The sequence below is a fragment of the Nematolebias whitei genome, chromosome 4, assembly GCF_014905685.2.
Source record: "Nematolebias whitei isolate Nwh7 chromosome 4, NemWhi1, whole genome shotgun sequence".
In the NCBI taxonomy this organism is placed as follows: domain Eukaryota; kingdom Metazoa; phylum Chordata; class Actinopteri; order Cyprinodontiformes; family Rivulidae; genus Nematolebias; species Nematolebias whitei.
Window position 1 is genome coordinate 21758278 of NC_056501.1, and position 17098 is coordinate 21775375.

Below are 17098 nucleotides of genomic sequence, written 5' to 3' on the forward strand. Positions count from 1 at the left end.
ATATATGTATATGTATATATAGTTGCATTCTTTTGTTGCTGTGATTTAAATCAAACCGGTTTACAAATTCACGTTGTTATTTTAAGTGCTTTATAAATAAAGTGGTATGGCATGGATGGTATGTTAGTCCAGAGCAGGGGTGTCCACACTTTTTCAGCATGCGAGCTACTTTTAAAATGACCAAGCCAAAGTGATCTACCTACTATAAAAATACAAAACCTATACTTATTTATAAACACATTAAGTATTCTTTATTTGTACAATATATGTTGATGTATCTTGCATAACTGCAAGAACCTATATTGTGCTCTACAACTCTGTATATGTTTTTGTCATTACCGTACTCTGATGACTTTCACTGAATGGAATCGGCCAGGGATGCATAGTCTGGACATTAGCTACTGATAGCCTCAAGCACACTTCCAAATGACCATCAGTCATGGTGGAACAGTATTTGGATTTAATAATCTTCATGTGGGAAAAGGCCTACTCGCATAAATAAGTGGAACCGAATAATACGGTCAAGGAGGTAACACATTTCCTCATGTTGGGGTACGGTATTTTTCCTTCCAGAACTGTCCATGAGCCCTGGCCTTAAGCTGAATGTCAGCTTGTAGTGTCAAAATCTCATCCTCCACTCCAGAAAAGTTTAGGTGAAACAACAGTGTTTCAATCTTTGATGCCAAGCAACCTCAGCATCTTGGCACATGAATGTAGCGACTGGCTCCTCCAGTAAAACGAGTCTCGAAAGCATTTGTCAAACTCTGACAGACAGCTCTCCATCTGCTCTGTGTAGCACACACGCCTTCCCCTGCGTCTCCAGCTCTGTGAGTGGGGTTCTTGGAAGTTTGCCTAATAATGGTGCTGCAGCTTTAAGGAGATGTTGCACTGAGATGATCATATCAGTCAGTTTTGTCTTTTCAACAATGTTCAGGCAGGTCATCTGGACCGTTTCTTTTTTTTTTTTTGTCTGAGACATTTTGTTGTCCTTCATCCAAAGGACTTCTTTGATCTTAGGAGCCACCAACGGTGTTTAGAACCACTTTGGCACGACTGTCTCAGAGAAGTTGATGGGGGAGAGGACGGGCCCCGGAGGCCATCTTAGCACCAGCAAACTGTGTTTTTCCCACTATGGAGTGTGCTGTTTGTGGGCATCAGTTTTGTTTGTTGGTGGCAGATTGAAGAAGTCCTTTGGATGAAGGACGAAACGTCTCATCAAAAAAAGCATAAAAAAAATAGAAACCATCTAGATGGCATGACTGAACATTGTTGGATTTTATACCTGGATTATCGAGCATGACCTTTGGTGTTTTCTTTTCCTTGCAACATTAAAGTCATTCAACATGTTTGTCAGATTGGTTAAAAATGCTAAATTAGAGGCTAACTAGGCAACTCGGTAGCTTGCTTGCTAGTTTTTTGCGCAGTTGTATGCGCATGCGTGGTGACCCACGTGTCCAGAAAAGGTCAGGTCTCATATTGGGGGCCCTGCATATCAATCAAGTGACAAATTACATAGTGAGGATGGATGATGGGTTGACGTCTATTTTTTTATGCCATGCGATCTACTCATATTACCTTTGGTATCAACCAGTAGATCGTAGTTGACGTATTGGGCACCCCTGGTCCAGAGGTATCTCCTTCAGACTCCTCACTCAAATCTCCCAGGCTACTCAATCTTTTCTCATCCATCATGAAATTGTTCATAACTTACACCTTTTGTATTGATATGTACTAATATGCTATTAGTGCTTAGTGTATATTTAGTTGATGTTTTTCTTAGTTCATATCTTAGATGTTATTACTGTTTTTCTTATACATTTTATTGTTGGATGTAACGGGGACCCTGTGTACATAATTGCGCTCCACCACATGTACCACATGTGGTGTGAATGACAATAAAGAATCTCTGACTCTGATAACAGCCGAAATAAGCTAACTTTACCACGTTGGTTTCAAATGCTACACGCTTCCTGCCAGAGCAGAAATCCCATTTTATTGTTGGATGGACAGACAGTAAACAGGAAACTTTATTAAGAGCAATTTTTCAGGAGGACCCAAGGTACAGTCAAATGTATTGTAAAACGAAATGAACATAATAGCTGCAGTTTTCACCAGGTAGACCGATGCATGATCTGAAAGGGTCACCAAATGCAGTGGTGGGCACAGTTCTGCTAATCTGTTAACAGCTAATAACAGAACTAATATTTCGATTAACAGATTGGCGTCTTCGCTAACTTTGGAAACCATTGACCATGGGATACGTTACAGGAAGTTGGGTATAGGAGAGCCGTCAGGAATAAAGAGGTTACGCAGAGAGATTTCCCAAAATTGTAAATGACCCATCCTTTAAAAATACATCAGATGTTGCTTATTTTATATCCTGTTTTGAAAGCCTCACCTAACATAAACTGGTCTATTTGTGTATATCTTGTAAATGTCACAACTTTTTTTTTTTTTTGTGCTGGTCTTGATTTGCTGAATTTTCCTAAAAACAGTGGGTTTGTTCAGGAAAACTAAAGCCCAGTCTTTTATACTTGTGCTGCTTAAGCAAAGTTTTTTTTTTTACAGATTTAGATTTGAAAAATCACATTACAGATTATCACTGTTTTCCTGAAAAATACTGTCTCCGACACTAACCCTTTGTTTTTTATGTGCATTTTCAGCCTGTGCTGAGACGATCGTTAAGTTTTATATGACTGAGTTCACGCTTGACGTTGATACAGCAGTTCAAGTGTTGGACTTCACACCACTGGACAGTTTGGGCAAGCCGATAATCCTGTGGAACCGTACAAACCCTCAGAGCAACGATGAAAGAAGAGGAAACGTCAAAAACAATGTGTGGAAGATGTCCAACCTCACCCAGGCAGACAGCGGTTACTACAACTTCAAGCTAAAAAGCAACGTTGTGGAGTCGAGGATTTATCTCCTGGTAAAAGGTAATGACTGGGAGATAGATAGAACCTGCATGTGAAGATTTTATTATTTAATTCATGCACAGATTAAATGTTATTTTGCAATCTTTTCTGTTCCCTACAGAAAATACCTTTCACTATGACCTAAATGAAAATGAGCCCTTCATCATGACATATCCTCAGTTTGGTCGATCGTGGACTGTGATTTTTAAACCCAAGAATGGAGAAAACCAGGAGACGGTGATGAGAGGCGGCTTGTTGCTTTTAGAATTTCACCGATTCGCTCAGAGAATCAATATTAAGGGTAACGGCATTGAAATTGAGAATGTGGAACTCAAAGATTCTGGTACCTTCGAGTTTAAAGATTCACAAGGCAACCTGGCCATGGCTGTCCATCTGAATGTCAGCACAGGTGAGACACAGTACATTTACTTTTCTGTTTTAAAAAAATCACTGTGGGTTCCAGCTAATATTTCCCTTCATATTTATGTGTTTCTAAAGAACGCAATGATGCGATCGTTACGTATATTGCTGTTTGCATCGGGGCTGTCTTTGTGGGGATTTGCTGCTGCGGCTGTTGCTGTTGGTGTAAAAGAAGTTGCTGTGCAAAAGACAGCTCTTCACACCCGACAGAAGCAGCGGCACCGGCTGTGTATTATCATGTAAGTATTTGCTTAATCAGACTCTAAAATCAAGTGCTGTACTTCATGTTCAAATTTAAAATGTAGTATTGTCATAAAAACGGATGTGACTGCTCCTGAGACTAAAGCAACACATGCTTTGTATTATTGTGTAAATATTGTTAATGATTTACTTTTTATGTCTAATTTTCCTATTATTATTCCAGAATCCAGTTCCACAAACCGTCCCAAGTTACTCGGTTCCATCAGTTTACCCTCAACAGCCTGTAAGTCCCACAGCCACCAGTCAGTTTATTGCAAATGTGCTTTTGAGGATGTCCATGCTAGAAAAAAATATATATTAAAGAGTCTTAGAGAGGTCATCAGGTGAATGCAATACGTTTCCCATTACGTGTGTTAAAGTGTGACACGTCCAAAATGTCTGTAGTGAGGTCGTAGAGGAAAACACCTGCCATCTTCTCAAGCTGCTGAGTCGTGTGTCCTCCTTTTACAGCCAGGCTGAAACCTTCAGTTTGGTTGGACCTGGTTATTTTGGAGCTTCAGCCTGGACAGTTTTATTTAATCCAAGAAGTTAAAAACACGTACAGATGTGACACCTGTTGTGGTAGCGGTGTGATTGCATGGTGTGATGTCCTAGCTCGTAGCTGTATCCTCACGCAGTCTGAGAGAGAGTTGTGTCGTATCTGGTAGTGTTACTGTGGGAACAGGGTGCTGATGGTTGGAGCAGGAAAACTTCTTGACGTGTAAAGTAGCAGGGAAAAAACAATTTGATGAGGACTAGGAGCGTAGCAGCATCATGGCTGCCTTCACAATGAAGGTTGTCTAAATTTGTTGCAATCTGGCCACGTTGATGGAGGCTTTAAAACTAATGAACAGATGAGACAGAAAACAATGTATACTTTCCTTTGAGAAGAACACATTTTTCAAGCGGTGTGACTTAATGTAAAGTTGAGTTGATACATTCTGGATTAGCCCCCGGTCTGACTGAACTACTAATTTAACTCCTAATCCCAATCAGCACTTCATTATGGATTTATTTAGCCTAATCCTAAAAGTCGTCTCATTGCTCACATGGCATTAAAGCATCATTATCCATCAAGTACAAAATGGACTAAAGAGCAGTTCCTGTCTTTTTGATTCACTGTTTAAATGAATATTTATTTATTTTACCTTGCAGGGGTACCAACCTGTAAATATCTACCCCCCTCTATCTGGTATGGACATGAATCCCCCTCAGCCTGGTGTCAGCTTATACCCCCCTCAGCTTGGTACCAACATAACCCCCCCTCAGCTTGGTACCAACATAATCCCCCCTTCAGCTGGTATCAACGTGAACCCCCTTCAGCCTGCTACTGACGTGAAGCCCCCACAAACTGAGGTGCAAATGCAAACACACACAAATGAACCTTAAATATACAAAAAAACCAAACATGAAACCTAAACCTGTATTTGATTATTTGTCGTTTCACGTCTCTTCGTTCTAACTGCTGTTTCCAGGTTGGGCCTCCAACAGATCAGGGACCTCCAACAGCTCCGACATTCAGCTCCGCGTTCCTCTCCTCAGACGTTGAACCAACGTTTGAGCTGAAAGGATTCAGCTCTGCTAACCCCCTCAGTTCAGCCACGCCTTCCTACGATGTTCACAACTTGGATAAACTAAACTTCCTGTGAAGAAAACACTGAAAATTCCCGTAACGCTGATGTGACCTGTTATGTTAAAAACTCTTTGAGTTCACTCAGTTTTAGGGAAACTGTTTTTTATTTTTGTATGAAACTCAACTCTGGCTCTATCACCATGGTAACAAAGACTGACAGGATTACTTAAAAAAACCTCAAAATTTTTAATCAATAAACCAAATACCTTCTAAATGTAGCAAAGTATAATTCTAAATTTGATTAAATCTACTGTGTAGAGGAAGCTAATATTTGTTATAGGAGTCTGGAAGTTATTTTATAAGGTCATAATTTGCTGTTTTTGTTTTGTTTAAGCAGCTTCTTTAAAGTGATTACCTCTAAAATCACATGGTTGCTTTGGCTCTCATTGTACAGACATGTACGTCTTCCTAAAGGGAAAACACAAAAAGTATATTCATAAAATCAGACTATGAATTAAAGGTTGCGGGTAAATACATTCAGCTCTACTTGCCAACTAACCCTTAGCGTACTTGATATTTAGAAATCTCCTCAATCGTTTTATTTATTCTTTCTGTGGTTGCCATGTTGAGTCAGGGGATTGGGGCTCTAGATTTATTGTGCTCTTGCATGTGTTCAGGGTGAAGATACTCAGAGTCGTTGTAATCAGCTATAAGAAAACTACGAGTTTGAGTTTATGGATAAACTGGTTGAATATACTTTCAAGAATACCTCTCTGGAATTTGCATATTATTTTGTTTATATATTCTGAATATTACTCTGCCTGTATCAGTGTACTTAAAGCAATGTGCCGACTACTAGAACCAAAATATCTACTTGATAAACAAATATGCATACTAAACTACTTGTATTGTCTGTAGTGAATTTTCCAGTTTGTTTTGATTGTCCTATAGGGTTGTAGTTGAAAGTGAAGAAGTGGAGGGTGGATATAATCTATATGTGCATGAGATATAAACTAATTAAAACACATAACCGGACTGACTAATATGTTTAGACTGTTTTTAAGAAAGAATTCAATGCATTTTTCTCAGGTAAAACAAAGTGGACTGCCATATTCACAATTATTGAAGAATAAATGTATAAAATTCTGTTACATTATGAATGCATATGTTTATGTTTCCAGTGCCTTCAAAGAATGGATAATCTTTACTGTTGTTAATGTAAAGTGTTGGTTTATGTCGATGTTTTTTTTATATTATTTGTGCTGTTTTTGTATTTTATTACAAAGTCATAAAGTAAAATAAAAGATTTATTATACAAGTGTTGGCATTATCTGAAGAACTGTAATAGCACTGTGGGGAAATAAAGTTTAAACCATAAAATATATGTTTACAGTAATTGGAATTATATTTAAAAAAAAATCTAGATTATAACTGTATCCTGGGTATTTTAGTGAACAAATACCTGCATGAGTTTATATGTCTAATAACACTATTAAAAACCACAATTAATACAAAATTACAATGTACTTTTCTCTTTGCAGTTCAGATTAGTAACAACTATACATGATTAGAACTAACTGGATTATTCAGTTTTACTTGTTACATAAAGATTTTATCAACGTTTCTTTATTCATATTTTGCTTCCTGCAGTTTTTATGGACTGAAAAAAATTCTTGTATCTGAATAAATAGTGAAGCATTGTGTTAGGAAGGCTTCCTTTAATTTCAGACACGGAAAATAAATATGAATCTATGTAGCGGATTATAATTACAATATTTGCTTAAAATAAAGGTCTTTGCCCTTAAGGACTAATAAGTGATTCACTTAGGTCTTTTCAAGATGGCTACCATAAATGTCGCCTTGCACAGTCTGTGTCCGTTGAGCTCTGTTTCAGAGACCCCATCTTGAAAGAACCGAGTTAGCTTCATTTTCCTTCAGTGTACTTTATTTGCAAAGATTTAGTGTAAAATAGTGTCTTATCTTTCTCGTTCTGTTTACACATTAAGGTGTTTGACGGTTTTAATATGACCGGAACAAAAACTCTGTGAAATATGGTTACTGGTTTAAACCGGACGAATTGTTTTGAACCCAAAAGATGCTGCTACTGCTGCTGTTGTTTCTTAGCTCCTGTTTCTCTGTAGGTGAGTAACACTACAGTTAACATAATTAATCTAATCTTAAAGAAACATTTTATTGTTTGATACTGGTTCAGAATTTACGCTTTTCCTGTTTTATTTTTTGTTTCTGTTTTAGCGAAGGTTTGTTTTCTGTTTAGCTTCTAACTACATCCGCCATACAGAAAAACATTCAGGTTAATCAGGAGATGAGTGATATGCCTTTTGGTATTTGTGACTTTTATTCTTTTAAACAGGTTTGACCAGTTTTATTGTGTTTTCACTGGGCGCGACCAACTACGGAAGCCGATATGACATCGCGTTTCTGTAGTAATATTTTGAAACGGTCTGTCAGACAGACGCAGTGTTGCCAGATGAACTCAACTACGCTGCGGTATATGATTAAATAAGTTAACTACGCATATTAATTTATTTATTTAGGTGGGCACTTTTATGTAAAATACTATCCAGAATAGCACTTAATGATTTGGTCTAAAAAAACTAAAAGCAGTATTGGTCTTTTGAAAGCATGTAACTGTTCTAAAATGTAATTTACTTACTAGATACTTTTTGTATTTTCTGTATTTTAAACATATGCCACTAAAATTTATATCACAGTTAGTCAATAGTACACAAAAAGAATATTAACAGTTTTAAAATATAAAATGGTGGATTTTGTTAAAGTAAAATATTAATTTAAGCAAAACTGAATATTTAGTTCTTAGTCATAAACTTTTATTTGTATTACTATGTTTTTTATTTCTTTTTTTTTAGGCATTTCATTTGACAGTTATGACGAGGAAGACTATGGGAACACGCATAGGATGAGGGTGGCAACATGGGTTCATTCCATCGAGTTCGTACCTAAACACAGCTCAGAGGAGACGGTCCTGTGGAGACGAGACAACCCTGAACCCAGCGGGGACACCAGGCGGAGGATGTCCGGCAGCTACTACCTGATAAACAGCGTGACCCAGAGAGACAGCGGCAACTACATCCTAAAGGACAGAGACGGGATGATTCTGTCCAGGAAGACCGTTGAGGTTGTAGGTGAGGATCTTTTTTATATTTCAGGGCCTTGATATTTGACCAAGTATACATCGTTACTCAACAAGAGAAAACAACTGGCTACAGCCTTACACGTCAAGGTTTAACAAATGTATAAATATTCAAATATATATAAAATGTCAAAATAATGACATTTCTATGACTTCTGTTTTTTTGAAAACATTTAAAAAATGTGCAATATATGAAAAAAATCAAGGGTTGTTTTTAAAATATATATATTTTTCTCCATCAGCTAAGAAAGAGACTCGTTCTCTGAGTTCTGGTGAACGTCTCAGCATCACTTTTGACCTGGAACCAAACTCCTGCAACATTTACTTTGCCCCACAAGGTGGATATGAGACCGTGATCGTTTATAAAGGAGAGCTGCAGCAGCTGTCTGGCTGCTCAGGGATTGAGCTTTTAAATCCATGTGGGATTTCCCAAGATGCCGTCCAAACGTCGTGCGGTGGAAGGTTTGAGGTGAGGGATCATAATGACGACGAGGCCTTGGTGGTGTCGGTGGAAGTGGCGCGTAAGAAGCCTGCATGTTTCATGAGATTTCAAAATAAGATTTCACCACAAATATAAAGAAAACTATAACATAGTCTAATATGAGAGACATGCTGATTAAAAAATATATACATTTTCAGCTCAGGTCTCGTTCTCATACGTCCTGTATGGTGGAGGCGCCTTCGCCTTTCTCTTCCTGAGCTGCTGCCTGAAGAACTGCTGTGCTGCAAAGAGCTCCAGGGAAAAGAGCCGTCCTGAACCCAGAGCTGCTGCTGCTGAAGAACCAGCTGATCTACCTGAGGTGAACATGCTCGCCACTGAAGCTGCTCATACCGCTGCGTCATTGTGTGACTTGAGAGTCTGTGTGTGATTAAAACTGCAGTATGACCACGAGCCTGCTGGAGGGAGGCCACACCACCCCAGTGAGACGCTCCACCCCGCCCAGCCTCTTTCTGCACCGACCGGCCCGCTGGTTAGTGTGTGTTGTGTTTTATTGATTCTGAATCTCTTTCCCGCTCTCCACTGATTTGTGTCGTTTCACTCTGCAGATACACAGTCCCCCAACGAACGTGCCGCCTGCTTACTCCGAGGTACGAAAATATGGTCTTATTAATGTGAGCAAACAAAATAAATCAACTATAATTAATCAGTAATAACCTGAATCTAATTAGATATTAATTTGTAATGAACTTGATATTAGCAGCCGTTGTCATCTCCTCCAGTTGACTCCAAAGCAAGGCTTCATGTTTATATAAAAACCTTGTTTTAGTCGTTTTTGTATACGGTTTGTTTAATCTAAAATATTTGATTATCATGATGTGGCTGTTAAGACATTAAAATAATCAAAGTGTCCAATTTAGATGGTACTCCTGAACTATGTGTACTGCTAGTGAAGAGCGCTGTCCGGCCACTCCACTTCCTCACCTCAGAGTTTCGTTCTTTTTGCACACCTCAACATGATGTTGAATAATAATCCATTTTTGACATTATTGAATAAGTTCAGAGTTGTCCGTGTGCGCAGCAGGATGCATCAAAACCAAATCATAACCACCAGACCTTCTCACCAAACATAGAAAACAAACATGTTCAAATCCATCCGGTATTTCTCTGTTCCTGTACAGCAACAGTAATGATGTTAATACAAGAGCCCACAGTGAAAGGTTTGTTTTTCTCTTCAGGTTATAGATCCAGCAGAGCAGGTGGACCCTCAGACGGTCCTGATGAACCCCGACTACGAGCCTCGGTTTGAACTGAAGGGGTTTACGTCCAATTCTCCGCTGAGCTCCGACTCTCCTCACCATGAGGTTTACACCTCAGACAAACTCAACTTTCTCTGACTGACTTAAAAAGAGCCATATATATATATATATATATATATATATATATACAACTGTTGGCTCCTCCGAGCTAAGAAATAATCTGGGACATCACCGCCAGCAGAAAAACAAAGTAGTTGTTTTTTTTAAGCTATTTTTGTGACCACTTTAGGATCGTGATGAATTAACTTTGTTATCTCTGTAAGCTCATTTGAGTTGCTTTATTGTTTTTACTAATTTAATGTTGATCTTTTATCAGTCGTTACACATTTCTGTGTAAAGTACGCGCTGCGAAGTGATAGTCAGGTAAAAACAAAAACAATACAAGAAACAAAATGGACACTATATATATCATTAGTTACTGTGTCCTTCAAAATAAAAAGTTAGTAAAAGTCAGGACCAGAAGCCATCGTGCACATGAGTTCGTTTAATTGCTGAAACAGCCGAAGTGGCTGAAAACGGATCAACGATGGCAACGCTCATAAAAGAGCCGTTTGAGACTCCTGTCTGTTTGGATGTATTGATACATATTTAACTTTAGACATGTTGAATTACGTTTGCAGATCAAAGAATAAGTCAGGTTGAAATGGTACCAGTTTACCAGAAGTTTTACAAGAGCTGTGTTTGAATGAGTTCCACCGCCCAGCTGCATCCCTGGTATTTATTCTTGAGAGTCGTCCTGCTTCGTCTTCCTCTTTTCTTTACGTTTAGCTGCAGGCTCATTGTTCCATCTCAACGTCTTCTCGATGGTCTGATTCTGCCTTATATGTCCTGACCGCAGCCAGCCTGGTGCACAGTCCTGCGACTCGAGCTTCCACGCAGGTTTTCTGTGGGGTCCTTCAACGTCAGGGAGTGCATACCCACATTTCCTTTTACATCCATATATCTGGAACTCTACAGGGTTAAACCCCTTAAAGCTGCACTTTTCATTTAGGCCAGGATAACCGTTTTAAAGTTTTATTTCATATTTTATCATGAGAACATTTAAATCGATTTCAGCAGGTTGAAAGCTACATTTCATGAATATTTTTTAAGCTTGCTTTAAACGGTGTCCCCAGAGATTCACTAATACCTTTGAATACCTCACTGCTTTCACTAGCATTTTAGTTTATCATCTGAGAAGCCAAGTAAATAATTGTTTTTATATTTGCAGCTGTCAAAAATGAATCTTTTGTTTCAGACCAGCCAAACTGTGAATTTTTTCCATGTTCACAAATGCCATCTCACCTGTGTAGAGCCATATTTATACAAAGTATGAACACTGTTTGATATTGTCTGTAATTCTTTATATACAGCTAGTCCCCGTAGTTTGTTCACATAAATGTGTTTTTTTTTAATTTTAGATTAATTGACCTTTAAAAAATGCAAACCCATGAGCTGATCAAGATGAATTCAAAGCAGGGTCCAAATTGAAAGATGAACATTACGTTTTTATTGAACAATCGGCTTAAACGTGTGGAGTTTTTAATAAAAGGTCAGTAATGACAGTAGAAACAAGTAGTGTGGTCTCTGAGTCGTTGTAACTAGATAACCCCGTTGTGTCTGACAAAATGTACCAAAGAGCTCAAGTTTGTTAGACTGTTCAGCTTTTAAGTGCCTCTACAAACGTCCAGTCCATTAAAGACCGGACCGAGTCTTTGAACCTCTTCGTGTTCAGGTTTTTAAAAAATATCTTCCATGCCTGGTTTGTCTCTCACTCCTGCTACTGAGTGATTTCCTCCTCAAAAACAATACAAACCAGAGGAGAAGCGTCTTTTACTGCCTCTCCCGAGTCTGGATGTTGATTTGATTTGGCGTCCATCAGCGTGAACACACGACCATCCAGTTTCATTCTGGCGTTTGGTTTCTTCCTCTGATCCTGAGATGTTTGCCGGCTGGTGTCAGTTGTTGTGTGTGTGGCAGAGTCTGCATTTGTGTTGAAACTACTCTGGGTTCAAACCTTTAAGTCCATGTAGAAAATTACCATTGCTTTAAAATGATACAATTTGACCCAGCCTCTATACAGTGCAGGATGTCCTCTTTGTTTAACTTAATGCGTATTAATATGTTCTGATAAACCTGTTATGATCAAATAATTTGAAATGGACAATTTGGTTCCATTTTGGTGAATCCTATTAAGATTTATACCGGCAGCTTTTTCTCCGCATTTCTTTTAATGAATTGTGGCGTTAAAATACCTCCACATGTCCTCGCTGCACTTCTGTTAACTTTAAGCTCAAAGTGTGTTACTGTAAATCACAAATAAAGTGAGCCTTTCATTGTGTCCAACATTTTTACTTGCATAAAAAAACAGTAGCTCAATAATGAAGGTGAAATTTACTTTAAAACAAAAGTAAAACTTGAACGAGGAATAGTTACTGTATGTATTTGTACTGTATTTGCACGTATTTCTAGGTGTTAGCGTGCACGATGTAGTGTTGCGTAAATGTCTTTGACTAATTTGAATTATTTCAGAAACATAATGTGACAAATAGTGAAAACATGTTCCTGTGTACTGTCATTGTGTGTCAGGTTAAATAAAGCTCTTCCACCCCGAGATGTTTTTGTTCCGTTCTGTCCTCTGGCCTAAAACTTTCCACGGCCACAAAGACAAAAGCTTGCTAAAGCAAATATATTCCTTCCTGACACACCTTTAAATTTAATAAAGACCTAAATCTTAAGTTGTAACTGAGGCTTTTGTGTTCGGAAGAGAAACGGACTCAATGTGAGGACCGAGACAGCTTTAGTAAGGGTCTGTAATGACATTCTGCAAGCAAATGACTTTAGGTCAGTCTGTGATCCTGGTACTCTTCGACCTTACCGCTGCATTCAACACTGTTGATCACAACATCCTTATGTCACGGCTAGAACACTGGGTTGGGATTACAGGTGAGGCGCTAGAATGGTTCCGTTCATATCTGAGTGACAGGAGTTTTTGTGTTAACTTTGGCCATCATTTATCTGCTTCTGTCCCTCTTTCCTGTGGGGTCCCGCAAGGCTCCATTTTTGGACCCCTTCTGTTCTCATTGTATCTGTTCCCCTTGGGGTCTATCCTGAGGAAACATGGTATTTCGTTTCATTGTTACGCCGATGATTCTCAAGTTTATCTGCCTTTAAAACCCAACAGTTCCTGCTCCATCCACCCTTTGCTAAAATGTCTTGATGACATCCAGACATGGATGGCTGCGAGCTTCTTGAGTTTTAATGATCAGAAGACTGAGGTCATTGTGTTTAACCCAAGCTCTACCACTGTCACTGATCCTGTAAACCTGCACTCCCTTCAGCCACATCTAAAGCAGTCGGTTACCAATCTCGGGGTAGTGTTAGACTCAGACTTTAAGTTTAATAAACAGATCAACTCTGTTCTACAAAAAAGTTTATTTCAGCTAAGGCAGATAGCAAAGCTTAAGTCCGTTTTGTCCAGAGAAAAATTAGTCCATGCATTCATTACAATCCGGCTGGACTACTGTAACTCACTTTATGTTGGGATTACTCAGGCTTCACTTTCACGTCTCCAGCTTGTACAAAATGCTGCAGCTCGACTACTAACAGGAACTCACAGGTTTGAGCACATTACTACGGTTCTGTCCTCCCTTCACTGGCTTCCTGTGCGTGTCAGAATCTATTTTAAAATTCTCCTGCTGACATTCAAGTGCATCAATGGCCTCACACCCTCATATCTCTCCGACCTTCTTCATCCCTAGGCTCCTTCTCGGGCTTTGAGGTCATCAGACCAGATGCTTTTGGTGGTACCAAAAACCAGGCTGAAGCTCAGAGGAGATCGAGCATTTTCAGTCGTGGGCCCTAAACTCTGGAACAATCTGCCCGTCAGCATTCGACAGGCCACCTCAGTCTCGACTTTTAAAACTCTCCTAAAAACACATCTATACTCATTGACATTTAACACAGGGTGATCAGATTTAGATTTAGAATTTCATTGATTCTGATTCTGTTTATGCTTTTGTTATTCCTATTTAACACAAGGTCATCAGATCTGATTTAGTATTTCATTGTTTCTAATTATGTTTTCGGTTTTATATTTTTATTCCATGTGCTGTAAATATATCTTGTTACTTTTTATTTGATGTTGTGATATTTTTGTTAAGCACTTTGGTAACAGTTTCTGTTTTAAATGTGCTCTATAAATAAATCTGACTTGACGGCTCATGCCATTTGGAAACGAGAACTTCTTATGAACGAGTTCCTCCTTTCAACTTTTAACAGATTCTGAATCAGTTTTGCATCGTGTGAATGTTTATGAAGCATTCACACTATAGGGATTCATTTTTCTGCCGTACGTTTTTCGACATCTTTCTTGTTCACAATTTTTGTGCTATTTCAACAAATCATAAATCAAAACGTTCAGCTCGTTCAGGACAATCCTATGACTTTTGGTTTTGGTGCAACTTTAGTTGTTAGAAATATTTAGCCTTTTCTGCCATTTTTTTTCTCAGAAAATGAATTGAGCTCTTTTTACATCCTTCAAAGCTTCAGATGTGTTTACAACCTTTTACTGCTCCTTTCACACTTTGTTCTGGTTCAGCTTATTTTAGCTCCTTGTGCAAATAAGAAAAAATTCAGCTACTTTCAGTTTTTTTTTCAGCTGTTTTGTACACCTTTCTGCTTTATTCTGCTAATTACAACATTTTGTGCTTCTTCTAACTTCTTTCTGCTAATTTCAGCTTGTTGTGCTCCTTTCAGCTTATTTCTGCAAGTTTCAACTATTTCTGTTATTTCATCTGTTTTATGCCAAGTTGAGTTTTTTCAGATAATTCCACATTTTTTGCACTCATTTAAACTTTTTTCTATCTAATGCAGCTAAAATGTGCTCTCTTCACTTCCTTCTGGTTAATTTAAGCTTGTTTCTACCTTTTTAGCTACTATTCAGCTGTTTTTTTGGTGTTTGCAAATTTCTGCTTTTTTCAGATAATTTCTACTTGTTTTTGCTCATTTATGCTTCTTTCAGCCTAATCAGGCACAATTGTGCTCTCTCCACTTTCTTCTGGTAATTTAAGCTTCTTAATGCCTTTTCAGCATTTTTTTTTTTGCTAATTTCAACTTTGTAGCTAAACCAAATTCAGCAAATATGTCGGTTTTTTTAATTTTTTTGAAGATGCCATTTTTGTCAATGCTCAGCTTGTTGGTTTGACTGTAATGTTTTTAGCTGCATTGTAAGAAAGGTTTCAAGTGAGCTGAAGCAGTAATTTAAAACCTAACCATGAACAAAGATCAGTGGAGCTAAAATAAGATGAGATATTGTTTTGTTTTCTTGCTGTATCTTGAACTTTACATGTTCTTTAATCTTGTGATTTTGTCAGAGATGCAATAGTAGACTTTATTTTTTACTTTGGCACGCGTCGTGTTGGATGATCTCAGATGGAGCAGCAGTGGAGGGTGAAAATTGCTGCTGCACAGTTGGAAGATCACATCAACTTCCAGATGAATGAGCTGAAGGACTGAAAAGGCTTATAAAGCAAGGCTGCCCTTCATTGTGTGCTATTTTTAAATAAGTCCTAACTTGAGATCTCCACTCACGTCTCCAGGCCAGCCGCTCGCTCATAAATGTTATTCTCACACAAGTCAGGATGGCAAATGTACAAATCGACATCGTTTGATATTACTGGTCCCAATTTATTTGTATGATCATTTCTGCTCTCTGTATCTGAGCTGGAGTCACATTTTGTGCATACCTTACAGCAATTATTTGCTAATGGATCTCAATTAATTCTGCAGGGTTGCTTGTAAATGCAACGTTAAGTCTGGACCTTCTGGTCTTTACATGCCAAGTCAAACACGGTGTTGAAGAGCTGGACCATCAATTTAAACTCGAGGCTAGAAGCGCCTCAGCCCCCATTTATCTGCTTTAAGGGCGCTGTCGTGTTGTATTTTTGGAGCCAGACGGGAACGTGAGGATGAATGTTTTTCCCACATTCCATCACTTTTTAAAGCATTCTATTTGAAAATATGGCAGCAACGTAAGAACTACTGAAATCCCCAAAGTTCATGCTTAATAATCCAGGTATAAAACCCAACAATGTTCAGTAAATTCATCTGGACGTTTTTTTTATTTCTCTTTTTTGCTGAGACGTTTCGTCCTTCATCCAAAGGACTTCCTCAATCTGAGAAGTCACCAAACAAAACTGATTCCCACAAACAGCATACTCCATAGAAAACCATCCAGATGACCTGACTGAACATTGTTGGATTTTATACCTGGATTATTGAGCATGGATTTTGGTGTTTTGAACTACTTTGGTATGACTGTCTCAGAGGAGTTGACGAGGGGAGAGGGCGGCCCCAGAGGCCATTTTAGCACCAGAAAATTGTTTTTTTTTTTCCCCACTATGGATGCTGTTTGTGGGGATCAGTTTTGTTTGGTGGCTTCTCAGATTGAGGAAGTCCTTTGGATGAAGGATGAAACGTCTCAGAAAAAAAAAAAAAAAAAAAAAGAACAACCTGACTGAACATTGTTGAACTACTGAAATCATCATAACAACTGGGAAAAGATTTGAGGTGTATTTTAATTAACCTTTAAGTCAGGAAAAAGTCCGATTCTCACATGGACCTGTTCTGCAGGCAGCCTACAGGGGGCGCCTTTCAGCTTATGACACTGGATGAGCTGAACACAGAACTGAACAGCAAGTCAGAGAAATATCCCTACTCAGACCTTAAGCACACGACACATCCACATTGTGTTTTAGATTAGTGAACACACACGTGTTGTTCTGTCTTGCTGACAACCAACTCTTCATCCATCCATCCATTATCTTAACCAGTTTCTTCCTTTTTGGGTAATGGGGGTCACTGGTGCCCATATCCAGCAGTCACTGTACGAGGGCCTCCTTCAGGTCAGATATCGTCTCCTGTGGTTAACGTGTGAGCACAACAAACTTTAGATTTTTAAAGTGTTTCACTCATTTTACAGTCTCTGCTTCCTACTATGAAGTTTGGCATTTTCTTTATGAGGGTGAAGAAAGAACGTCT

General features: G+C 38.6%; 1 protein-coding gene and 1 long non-coding RNA gene across 2 annotated transcripts; both read left to right on the forward strand.

Moving 5' to 3' along the window:
• The first annotated feature begins 3455 nt into the window (after positions 1 to 3455).
• On the forward strand, positions 3456 to 5179 carry LOC119409001. The gene is made up of 4 exons (XR_005186755.1): positions 3456 to 3574; positions 3760 to 3819; positions 4731 to 4931; positions 5051 to 5179. It is a non-coding gene; the product is annotated as an uncharacterized LOC119409001 (long non-coding RNA).
• A 2860-nt stretch (positions 5180 to 8039) lies between these two features.
• LOC119409002 lies at positions 8040 to 10169 on the forward strand. Its single transcript, XM_037675863.1, has 6 exons — positions 8040 to 8312; positions 8563 to 8841; positions 8960 to 9120; positions 9202 to 9291; positions 9368 to 9409; positions 9998 to 10169. The coding sequence occupies exons 1-6, from the start codon at positions 8087 to 8089 to the stop codon at positions 10154 to 10156; spliced, it is 957 nt and encodes a 318-aa protein (XP_037531791.1). The 5' UTR covers positions 8040 to 8086; the 3' UTR covers positions 10157 to 10169.
• The last annotated feature ends 6929 nt before the right edge of the window (positions 10170 to 17098 follow it).